General features: G+C 38.5%; 1 protein-coding gene across 1 annotated transcript; it reads left to right on the top strand.

The window, feature by feature from the left end:
- Positions 1 to 9,697: 9,697 nt before the first annotated feature.
- LOC146332357 (4-galactosyl-N-acetylglucosaminide 3-alpha-L-fucosyltransferase 9-like) lies at positions 9,698 to 12,151 on the top strand. Its single transcript, XM_084742119.1, has one exon. The coding sequence runs from the start codon at positions 10,463 to 10,465 to the stop codon at positions 11,567 to 11,569; it is 1,107 nt and encodes a 368-aa protein (XP_084598245.1). The 5' UTR covers positions 9,698 to 10,462; the 3' UTR covers positions 11,570 to 12,151.
- Positions 12,152 to 13,054: the final 903 nt, after the last annotated feature.

The raw sequence follows: 13,054 nt of genomic DNA, 5'->3' as shown, positions 1-13,054 counted from the left end.
CATCTGTCCATCCTGAGCTCATGTCAGACAGAAACTGTTACTGTTGTAATAAACTCCATTATTAACAACAGTCTCCTCCACACGCAGCTTCTCTGCAGTTGGTCTGTGTGTTTCCTGATCAGATAAAGAAGCGCCGGAAAGACTAGAAAAGTTGCGCCAGTTAAAATAGAAGCGTCCCGTCAAAATTTAAAATCTATTAATAATTTATTGGTTATAGGTCCGGGTCCGTATAGGACGGCGTGTGGGTCCGGACTCGGACCGCGGTCCGCCATTTGAGGACCCCTGGTATAGGTAAATGTGTATTGGGCTTGTAATATCAACCTGCCACTCCTTATTCTCCCAAGCCATAACATTCAGTGCCCCCCCACCCCCCCGCCGTACCCTCTGTAAGTTCTGGTGTGTGTTTTTGTCTGTCTTGCTGCAAAACCAGTTGCCCTTGGGGACAAATAAAGTTGAAAGTTGAAGTTGAAGTTGATGTCAAAGGTCACAGTGATCTGAAAAGCAAACAGCATGGCTGGGTGCCGTATCACAACAGAGCTAATTAGAAATTAATCCAAGAAAATTTGCTTATTAAGAGAAGTGACATTAATCTGAACAATATAAACTTAATTAAAATGTTGCTTATGGCTATTTACTGCTGTTGGTGTGCATGTAAACAATGTTTCAGTGAGAAAACCTAATGCTCTCTAACTACAGGGTTATTTCATCTGTTCAGGTCATATATCTGTGTGTGTGTGTGTGTGTGTGTGTATGTGTGTGTGTGTGTGTGTGTGTGTGTGTGTGTATGTGTGTGTGTGCGTGTGTGTGTGTGTGGTGTTGGCTTTGGAAATGTCAGCTAATCGATTCTGGAGTGTTGTGTTTTGTTAAACACCGTATCTGCGATGGATAACCAGGAGAAATTTACTGCAGGCCTTTTCCTCTGCTCTGTTTCTTCTGCTCTACATTTGTCTCTTTATCATTACGTGTCTCCGTCTCTTCCTGTCTCTTTACACAGTCAGTTCAGAGGATTTATAACATGAGTGATGATGTTACAGAAACTAAGATCAACTTGACCTCAGGTCAAGGTACGATGTATAACGCGGATCGTACAGAAAAGTAACTAAATGTAAATTTTCCCTCTTTTTCACTCTCTTTCTCTGTTTAACATGCAGCACATACATGCAAAGTAAAAATAAAACAACAAAAAAGAACAGAACATTTGCTTCTGAGGTCACTGCCATAATATTACTGCAAATCTGCTTTTTAAAATATTTTTAAAGAAATTGCCGAGAGGGGTCTTGCATCCTTAAGCGATGTCTTCTTATCAGACTGTCTGTGTCCATTCTTTCACCTAATGAGTGTTTGTTAACTGCAAAGACTTTCCTTGTTTTCTTTCAAAAACTTTTAATTTAACTTTAATGTGATTCATTTTTAAACAATTATCTCTGACACAAATATTCCAATAATAATCACCACCACTTTAATTAAGTATAAATTTTACCTGCAAATCAGAAGTAACCTGGCTGCATGCGACAGCAGTGCTAACAGCAGAAGTTACTTCATGTAGGCTTCAGTTAGTCAGAAACTCTTCACAGTAAAGATATAAAAATATTCTTCAGTTAAAGGGAATAATTTGAAATAGTAATGATGATGATTTTAACATAATTATTCTCACTGTCATCAAGATTTTTACAGGAATCAACAATCAAATATGTTTATAAAGGCTGTAAAATATGATGCCCAGCACCATAATTCACTTTCACTTTTCTCCTGCCATCTGAAAAATAACACTTGGACATATTTAATTGTTCAGACCGAATCCAGAGAAAGTCACGCTGAAACTGAACAATTTATCTTATGGATACTTGTACTTTGTTCCCACAAAAGAAGTCAAGTCCCCACAATGTGCCTGTGTAATAGATGTACACACACACACAAGTTCACACACACACACACACACACATACACACACACACATACACACACACACATACACACACACACACACACACACACATACACACACACACACACACACACACACATACACACACACACTCCTCAAAGGCCTTAAGTTGCCAGAACAGTATCTTTTCAGGCCAAGTTGTTGTTGTCAAAGATTTCATGCTTGTTTTGCTGATCCCTATGTATTTACTGTGCACGTGTGTGTGTGTGTGTGTGTGTGTGTGTGTGTGTGTGTGTGTGTGTGTGTGTGTGTGTGTGTGTGTGCATGCGTGCTTGTGTGCACATTCATCTCATGTCTGCATGAACATCCACTGATTTGTCTGTTACGTCATGTCAATGTGTCATGGTGTCGTGGGCATCTCGCTGATCTTCACATCATTATTGTAGCTGCGTGTGTGTCTGCATGTGTGTTTACAGGTGTGTGTATTTTGTGCAGTGTGGTACTTGTGCAATTGTACAGTTGAATATTTGTTCACGTGAATGTCTGCCTGTCCTCATGTTACCCTGATTTATTGATTTTTAGTCCTTCATTTATTTTAACTGTGAGAGAATTATCAGATTTTATATGATTGTTTGCTGATTGCTGCTTTTTTCCAGCTGTTTATGATGTTTATCAGCTTGTAGTCGGATCCGTGAGAAAGTCTGCGCGTCCTCAGTTTGCCTTAAAATTCACTGCGGCCCTCAGTGCTTTGAATTACCACGTCGAGAGAGGGTTGATTTAGCATTTATTTATTCAGAGCGGCAGTTAAAAAACAGCCAAGGGAGAGAGACTAACACACTAGAAAGAGAAGCTGAGTGAGAGCTGGTGGAGAGAGAAGAAGTTTAACTGAGCATTTCTTTTTTATTAACTTCTCCCGTTGCCATTTTTTAAACATGTTTTTCAACTGTTTTTTTTTTTTTTTTTGTACTTTTTTTTTCCAGAGTCAAAGGCCATTTTACAGCACTGAATATTCTGAAACAATTTAAATATTATTTTAAAATTTAAATTTGAAATAAAAGCCAAAGATGGGATCTTTGGGTTAAACCTGCCTTGTACATCTTATAATTTTATCAGTTATAGTAAGAAAGGACTCCAGGTTCATAATCACGAGCTGAAGATGATAACAGGACTCTTCATCTCCACGTCTTCATGCTCAATATGTGTCGAGTCAATCAGAGTGATTTCAGTCTCATGCACTAATTTCCAACTGAAGGTGAAGAAGACATGAAGAACAGTGTTCCTGCTGCTTTTTACAGGAGGCAGCTCCCTCGGTTCTCCTGTCAGAGGAACTTTCTCTTCAGCACAAACAGAACTGCTCTCATGTAGACTCACTGATACAGACGTCCAAATCATCGTGTGGTTTTTAACCACCCTGCCAAGCTGCCATCATCAAAAATGACAGAAAAGATCATTTACCAGTGACTCAACAAAACAACATTTATGACCATTTCCAAATACGACCTTTAACAAAACGTCTCGTGGATGAGAACAGACTGGACTGGACAGTTTTAATACATAAACAGTATGAATTATGAACATTATATTACTATAAACCTGAAATTATTCTTTGAGATCATATTAAGTGCAAATTATTTTGATTATTGATTAATTGTTTTGAATCATTTTATGTAAGAAAAATGTTAAAATTCTTCTAACTCTTTATTTTTTTACCTGTCTGACAGTAAACTGAATATCTTTGGGTTGTGAACAAAAAAAAAAAGTTTAAGAAACAGTGATGAACATTTGTTTGCACTTTCTGAGATTTTATAGACCAAATAACTAATCGATTAATTGAGAAATAAGTGACAGATTAAACAACAATGAAAATAATCATTAGCTTCAGCCCTATAAGACAGATTCAACACTCCAACCACTCCTTTAATAGATGTTCAACATGATATAACATTTTGTTTCACCTAATAAAACAATAAATTATCATTATTATGTGTCATATAACTTTATTTTGATCCAGATCTTCTCTGGAAAGGAAACCTGGGTCTTTAAATCATTTATTTAATCCCAGTGAGAAACTGGACTCTTCAGCTGCTGAGTCACATGAAACCAGATGAGAACAAACAGGAACAAAAAAAGCAGTTTTTCAGGTTCTAGGTGGATCCTGAGCAGAGAACAAACTCTTTGTTTTTCTTTCTCAAACTTGTCAAAGATTGTTTAAGCCTTTCCTTTTTCTCTTAGAAATGACGTTTAGCTAATTTGCTACAACAAATACGCTTTGAGGGAAACGTGTGTTCACACGACTGACTGATGAATGAGTGAATGAAACTCGCCGAGGTCACGTGGAAACGAATGATGCCAGAATCCAACGTTCACATCCAGGCTCCTGTCTGTGGTTCAGTTTAGGCACTTTGGTCTGAGAAAGATCAAGATTTGGTTAAATGAAATCAGCATATATGATGTCACTGCTGACTTTTTCTGATAAAATAATATTAAATAACATAAGAATAAAAATAAGTCCAGGACAGATTGACTTTTTTAACCATAATATTGCAATTTAATTGTGGATGACAAGACTGCGACTGAACATTTTAATAAAATTTTTGCATCTACATCACGTTTCACACAAAACGTACAGTTGTTACCAATTAATTTTAAATAAAAACAACCACAATCTTTAATCAATACTAAATGCAGCTATACACCATAAAACCGAACATTGAAATTGATTATTTGTAATAAATAATGAAAACCTAAGTTTTGTTTAGAGGTTCTACTAACTGCCAGTACAATTATCTTTCTTTTGTGTTTATTATTGTCAGAATTTTTTCAATGGTCCCTAAAACAGAAATATTTGAAGATTAAAAACAAAAACTATTTTATTTACTATGCTGACTTGAATATTATATTATATTTAAGCTCTAATAAAGTCTAACTTTTGAATATTGCTTATAACTTATTCTGTACAGTGTGGTGAGTAACTCACTGTCACTGAGCTCATTCATAATTTCAAGACACTACAAATTATATCCAGTGACAAACAACAGCCCGAGCAGGCGACAGTCAGAGCGGAAGTACACAGAGCTGTTGCTATGGAGACGATTAACAAGTCAGTTTTCACAGCGATGCACGTAGCTGCAAGTTTCAGTTCATCTTGTGGTGAGTCTTCGGCCTGAACCGGACTTTAAAGATCTGATTTTAGAAACAAATCTGCTGCGGTTTGAAAAAAGCTTCCATCCGCTCGTGTTTTGTCTCTGTCTGTCTCTGTGTTTCTGGGCGTGGCTTCCTCCTCGCTCTCCTGTTTCCTGCCTCAGCTCTCTTTGCACATCTGTTCATCGTGAACAATCAGCTCACCTGTCTGCCATCACCAGCAGCCAGTCCCTCATTGTCCCTTACACAGTTTATGTGCCACACTTCTGCCTGTCACCTGACTGATTTCCTCTCATCTCAATAAGCAGCTGACAGAGTGTGAATAATGTCTGGAGGTTAAACTGTGTTTCTTGACTGAACCGTACAGTTGTGTGGAGAAGCAGCTAAACAAGTGTGGAAAAATGAGAAAAAGTCTCAACGCTGGAGACTAGATGGCAGGTGGCCTGACATGTCAAATTTTATTTGTCAATAAAATGTTTGATAAATCAATAAGAAACAAATAAACATCTAGAAGTAATGATTCAGAATCCTTGTGCTGATGCTGATATTTTGCTAAATAAGGAAAAAGCATTTTTAGTTTCTGACCCAGTTTTCCTTAATGTGTTAATAAATAGAGTGGGCCACCTCCTGAGTTGATTTTTCAGCAGATATTTTAATGGTTCCACTTATTAAAAACAATTTGTATTATTGATATATGATATTATTACATATATTACATGCCTCTTTTAAACTTTCCCCTCTAAGTGTGTGACTATGTGGTGGGTGTCTGTGTGTGCATGACTACATTTGTGTGTGCAAGTGAGTGTGCGTATGTACGTGTGTGCACACATGTGCATTCATTTGTGTACACACACACACACACACACACACACACACACACACACACTTGTAAGGTAAAAGGTAAAAGAGGCATACAGATGTAGAAGTGATAGATGTGATAGATGTTTATGTAAAGCAGCTTAAACCATGATGAGATCAGTCCCACATGCAAACATCATATATGTACGTTTCAATGAACAGACTCAGTGTTTTATTTCTGTATTTATTTTTGTTTGTTTTGTTGCTCTGGGCACATTATTCTTCATAATTGTGTGCTGTGTTGACTGAGTTCAAGCTCCAAAAAGATTCCTGAAAGAAGTTGTGTTTCATTTTTAAAAAATCAAACAAAAAAAAAAACATCTTTGCAAAATCTTCAGTGCAAAAAAACATCTAAAAACACTGCATTCTGTGAAATCAGGCAGTTTAGGCTGCAGCAGTCCTGAAGGGACTGATAAAAAGCAGCACGGCAGTGAGTCAGGAAACAACCCAGGGTGAGGGTAATATTTAACCCAGCAATAGTTCATTTCATCCACTGGGTTGGTTAAATGAACGGCTCAGTATTTTGGGTTAAGTGGTGAAAACCAGCACACGTTCTTCTGCTAAATTATAGTTATTTTTTAACCCAGCAGGTTTTGATGCACATGCTTATTTTATTTCTATTTTACCTTTTTATTTTTTTAAAAGCTGCAAACTTAAATCCGGTTCTACCTGTTCAGTTAAATTCTCTTCTGCTTCACTGAAACACCTGTTCTTCTTCTTATCCATCCTGCAGTTACCAGACCTACTCCACCCACTCCACCTGCCACAATTTATCAGCCACTCACCGTCTACAACACACACCGTCTATTTCCTTGTTCTCTGTCAAGTTGTGTCAGTGTGCAGTGTGTGCTGCTCTCTAGCTTTTGTGTCTGAATCTGTTGTATTGGAGAGCTGTTCCTGCCTGTTTTGGACCAAGTTTCATGGTTTCTCTTGTGGACTTTGGATCTTCTGCCCTCCTGGATCTATTTGCCTGCTCTACTGGTGTTGACCCTCTCCTGCGTCACTGCTCAGTAAGCCTTTATACTCTTGGTTTTTTTGATCATTAAATAATTGAACTGATCCTGTCTGCCTGCTTCTGTCTGTGTTTGGCTCTCTGTCGCTTGTGTTCATCGTCCGTGACAATATGAATGTTTGTCTGACAGGAATATATCTAAAATGGCTGGACTCTTTAGGACACAACATTGGGTTTGTCAACATGCTTTCTGCCTGTCAAAGAAAACAGTTTTGGCTGTTTAAATGTATGAACAGCACATTTAATCCACACAAAAATCATCCCATAATGCTCAGTGCTTTTCCACTTAAAGGTGAGATTGTTGCTTTGTCTCTGAATATTAGCTCTGCATCAGTGGTTTCCTGTAAGGGAATAATTTCAAGTGTTTTTTTTTCAGCTTTTAATACTAAATTTTAAAGAAATGAGTATTGTGATTGAGAAATTTGAAACATTTAATGGCTGCTGACTGTTTTCGCTGGGAAACAATGACAAAGACAACACATGGTGTGTCATGGTGCTGTGCATCCAGTGCGCCTCCACACATGGATCACCACAGCGGGAACAAACAGCATCATGTTACTTAGACACAAATAATCAGGAATTGTGTCATGCAAATAAACACACACGTCGATGAATGTTTTATTTTGAGCCTATTATTATTATTTAAGAACCTAAAAATATACGTAATATAATTCAGGATAAAAACAGTGGTTTTCTGTGGAGGTCATGTCTCTGTCAGCGGAGCTGAGCTTTTTGCAGCTCCATCGTTTTTCTCATCCTGATGCTGAGCTACAAGATGATGTCATTGGATGGCGTTGCATTTTAAGCTTTTTGTGTGTCATGCAAAGGAAAAATCTGTAATATATTTTATATTTTAATATATAAAATGAAACAAAGTGAAAGAGTTTCTTCTCTGACATCAACGCTGTAGCCGCTGTGTTTCATGTTAGAGTTCAAATTAACGCCAAATATTCACTGAAGCTGCATTCTCTTCAGTTCAGACTGAACGGAATGAAATGACATGAAATGCAAAAAAAAAACAAAAAAAAAAAACATGAGAAATGACTTTGACTTTGACACTTTGACACACGTCTTCATCTCATTGTCTAAACCCAGGACAAAGGAAAAAGGGTGACTTAACCACCATTTTAGGATTTTTATATTAGCTTCAAGTTTCACTGTAAGATTTCACTTTTTACTTTAAAAGTGCTTTTTACTTTACTTTCTACACGTATTTTTAAAATTATATTATTTTTGTGGCTTTAAACATCATTTTTGAAGGCTTTAAGTTGTTTTCTGCTTTTCTGTTGTACCTGTCTGGCACGTGTTCAGTCTTTTGTGCATGTTTATGTATTATGTATGATGGGAAACGACTCTGAAATGAGAACTCCTGTTACTTCTTTGTGAGAGCTGGTGATAAGGTGTCAAACAACATGAAATATTAAAAGAGTAACTAAAGTCAAACCATTTCTTTTCAGCTGGAAACCAATGCATGTGTGTATTTAGCGGTGGTGTCCTCTCATTTTCAGATACATGCTGGTCAAGACTCATTCACATAAGTTGATGACATTTTTTACTAATCCTACACTCAGTAGTTTTTTTTTTTGTTTTTTTTTTAATGTTATTGCAGTAGTTTGGACTTGTGTTTTGTGCTTATGCTGTGCTGTAGAAGCGCCATTTTAAGATAATGCCCTACACTCTCATGTGGATGGCATCCCCAGGATTGTTCATTGTTCATCCAATCAAAGCGAACAGACGTTAATGTCAACCACCCAACAAGAAGGGTATAGACTTTGTGCTCAGGGTTAAGGTTATACAGAATAACAGACCTTAGAATGCACAGTTAATACACAGCAAAACTGTGTTTTTTTATGATCTTTATATGAGACTAGTGGTAAATGGAAAACCTGCTGACCCCGGGATTATAGATGTCAGAGTTTAGACTTTTGGTGAGAAGACAAAGCTGAAGAGGAAGAACAGTTACTTAGAAATTAGAATAATTTCAATCTTAAATATATGTGATGTGATATGACAGCAGATGGAAGGACACTGGTGTGACTGGTGAGACCAGGCTGATAAAATACTGGCAATTAGCTGTCAGAGCCAGAAAATGACACAGTTTGACATCTACCTTGTTGTTTTTTCAACATGTTTTTGTTTACATAGTGTGTACCATAAACCAGCACCAATATGTAATCAGACAATCATAGGAAAGTGCACTGAGTTTGTGTCTCATCTCTTCCCTCCAGCCTCACACACCCGAGTAAACAAACCAAAACCGACAGACAAGCAAGAGCAAAAGAGCAAATAAAGAAAAACAGTATACTTAGAACTGCACAAAACCAAACACAACAGAAAATAAATAAATAAAAATTTGAAGAAATAAAAAATATGAGACAAAAGTGTGGACAAATTAGTGTAAACATAGTGTTTCATAATCCATAATTTATGGTGTGTACATAAAGGCTTTAGACTATGAAGTCCAGGTTTAAAAAAGTACTGAAAATGTCTGAGTTTATTATTGATCTCCTCTTGAAAAGTAAGAAAATAGTGGAGACCTATCACAGAGTGTCAAAGTAAAACAAGTAAAACAAGGTGGTGGACCCAAAAATGCAGTCAGGTGAAGCAGAAACAGTTCAAATGTTTTAATAAGGAAAATGAATGAATAAAAAGCTTATGTAAAGGCAGCCAAGGTGAAACCAGAGTCTTAAAAAACAACAACAAAATCCCACACAGGGCAAAATGAGAAACACAGAGTCCATGAAAACAAGTGCAAAGTCCAACATATGAAAGGAAGATCAGAAGTAGAGGAGGTGACAACAAACTGACACTGAACGAGAGAAACACAAAGACTAAATAGACCAGAAACTAATCAGACACAGGTGAAACTAAAGCTAATCAAAAAGGGTGGGAAAAGGACAAAGACAGGAAGTAAAGTCAAGACACATCAGGGGGGACCAGGACTACAAAATGAAACAGGAAATAACTAACAACCCCAAACCATTCCAGAACTTTGACTGGAAAGAGTCTAAAATCATACCTTTATCCAAAGATGGAAAAGCAGCAGTTTTACTGGCTCTGAGTGTAGACTGCTGGGTACATACTGTGCTGAGCAAGATACCAGAGAAGATCATTTTTATTCATTTATTTTGGTACAAAAGCACAGCATGCTTATAGACCAGGGCACTCTACGAGCACCGCTTTGGTACACAGTTGAGGCTGTGCTGTTGGATTTTACTGTCATCAGCCACAGTATTCTTACAGTAAACCTTTAGCTCTTGCTTGGATGAAAATGTTCCTCTCTGGCAAAAAAACACAGCAAGTCTTGTTCAACAGCAGTGTTTCTGAAGGATAGGATATCTTGTGGTGTTCCACAAGCGAGCTGTTTGGGGCCAATCTTTTGCTACATGCTGCTAAAAATCTACTATACATTGATAATGCAACTTCATCACCATCCTTGACTCATCATGCTGAGATTGTTCGGTTCATGAACACACCACTTGCTTACAACCAGTTAACACAGTTCATGATCATATGAAATGTTCTGACTCCAATCCATGGCTCTGTTCTCTCTCCACAGGTGAGCTATGTCGTCCTCGGCCTGCCAGTGGGTGTCTCTGCGCACTTTTGTCATCAGCGGCCTGGTGGCGTTGTGTTTTCTGGGTGTTTTCTTCACATACTACAAAGGTGACATCAAGTTCCCCAGTCTCGGCATTTACATAGGAGGACAGACGCAGTACTGGAACCCAAACTGTGCCACAGACCCTAAGTCCAACGACACCCAAACTGCAGCAGCGGGGCAGACTGAGCCTGACACCATTCTACTGATCTGGCCGTGGCCGTTTGGTTACCAGTTTGATTCCAACTGCATCATGTACAACATCACAAGATGTCAGCTGACAGGTGACAAGTCTCTTTACAGTAAAGCCGACGGGGTTCTCTTCCACCACAGGGACATTTATGGAGGCTTGCCGACAGAGCCACGTCCCTGCTTTCAGAAATGGGTGTGGTTAAATATGGAGTCACCTGCAAACTCAGGTCCAATCCCTCATGTTAATAACTTATTCAACTTGACATGCAATTATCGTCTGGACTCAAACATCCCTGTGCCTTATGGGTATATGATGCCAGTGACGTCTAAAGATGAGAGTTTCAAACTGCCGGCGAAGGACAAGCTGGTCTGCTGGATCATCAGCAACTGGAGCTCACAGAGTAAGAGAGTTCAGTTCTACAATGAAATGCAAAAGTATGTCAAGATTCATGGTTACGGAAACGGCTTTGGACACCATCTAAGTGACCAAGATTATCCGAAGATAGTTTCAAGTTGTAAATTCTATCTTTCCTTTGAAAACTCAGCTTACAAAGACTACATCACAGAGAAGTTATACGGGCCAATGACACTGGGAAGTGTACCGATCGTTATGGGCCCTTCGAGACAGAATTATGAGGACCACATCCCCGGAGATTCTTTCATTCACGTCGATGACTTTGCCACGCCAAAGGATCTGGCAGAGAGGTTAATCCACCTGGATCAAAGTGATGCTGAGTACATGGGATACTTTAACTATACAAAAAAGTTTAGAGTAAAAATGTCGACGTTTGGTAAAGAACACGCTTGCAAAACTTGTCATTACTTACAGAACCACAAAGAGTACCAAGCTTTTCATGATCTTAACAAATGGTACTGGGGATAAAGGACCAGTTTGTAGTATTTAGTGGGATCTAGTGGGTGAGATTGATAGACCCTCCCCTACCAAACATGTTGGAGAACCTACGGAACCAATGCAAAAGGCTGTATCTAGAACCAGTGTTTGGATTGTCCTTTCTGGGCTACACTCTTAGCACTTCAGGAAGAACCCTTTTGTTGCCCTTATTTCTGAGTTTCTACCCAGAACCATGGTGCTCCTAACAAATCCTTTTTTGAAGGACAGGTTTGTCAAGGGGTCTCAGTAAAACCATGGGATCTAAGGCACCAAAAGAACCTCTTTTGAAAGAAAGGGTTGAAAGGGTTCTCAGTGGACCCTGATGGATGTGTTCTAGATGAAACTCTTAGAATATAAAATGGTTCTCAGTAGATCCCCTTATGTGGGTCTAGATGAAATCCCTGGAATATGAAAGGGTTCTTGGTAGAACCTGTCACATATGGTTCTAGGTATAACTTTTTATGTTGGGTTCCAGCTGAAACCTTTGTAAACCAAAATGGGTTCTATGAGCACACACCCACATCCCCCTTTATGGTTGTAGAGTGTAGTGTAGAAACATGGCAGTGGAACATGGCTGCCTCTGTCGATATAAAAGGCTGATTCTGAGGTTTTCAGGTGTTTATAAACTACTGAAAACACGATTAATGAACACTGTATTCCATTTCTGACATATTCTGCTAATAGATCCCCCTAAATCTAACTGATTGGACCTTTAACAGAACTTTGCCAAATACATTGCAAACAATCATTTTTGCACTTATGTCCCATATGTTTGCACTTATATCATGTATGGTGTTCTGTCTGTACTGAAGCTGTGTGGTAACAGAACAGACTTAAACTTACATGTCAGTCTGAGACACTGACTGAGAATTATATTCTCCAAGTGACACACAAGAAATTTCATCTGAATTGTCTCTGACTTTTCACAATGCACTTAGCACCAGGCTAATTAGACTCATTGATGCTCAGTGTTAGACATGCATACAGATGCTCTGCCTTAATACTGTCCACACCAGTTTACGTATTTCGGAGGCAGTGCCAACAGAACTAATGGGGGCAGTGTAGCCCATAGATCAAGCGAGACACGACCACAGGGCACAACAAGGAAATTTTAAAAGTCCAAAAGTATTGGAAATAACGTCTGTAAAGGACATATAGTAGCATATGGGCAGTGACAGTAATATTGTTTGAAATGGACATATCTATTTTGTACAGTTAAGGGCATAAATGAGCCTTAATGGAGCTGTTAGCCAGTCCAATAGACTTTCTCACTGGCACAATTGTGGCATTTTCCAACGTGGGCTAACCCAGCATTAGCTAAGGGCTTGCTGGCCTTACTCCAGAGCAGGGTTAGCTCAGAGTTTGTTGAGTAATTCCCAGAAATTCGACTTAAAGCAGGGCTAAAAGGTGCCAGAGTTTAAAGTGCTTTGCCTAGGCTAAGCATACACTGGCACAATCCTGAAACTTTCAAAAATT

This window comes from Lutjanus erythropterus, chromosome 2, assembly GCF_056507025.1.
Source record: "Lutjanus erythropterus isolate fLutEry1 chromosome 2, fLutEry1.hap2, whole genome shotgun sequence".
Taxonomy (NCBI): Eukaryota; Metazoa; Chordata; class Actinopteri; order Lutjaniformes; family Lutjanidae; genus Lutjanus; species Lutjanus erythropterus.
This window is presented reverse-complemented; position numbering and strand designations above follow the sequence as displayed.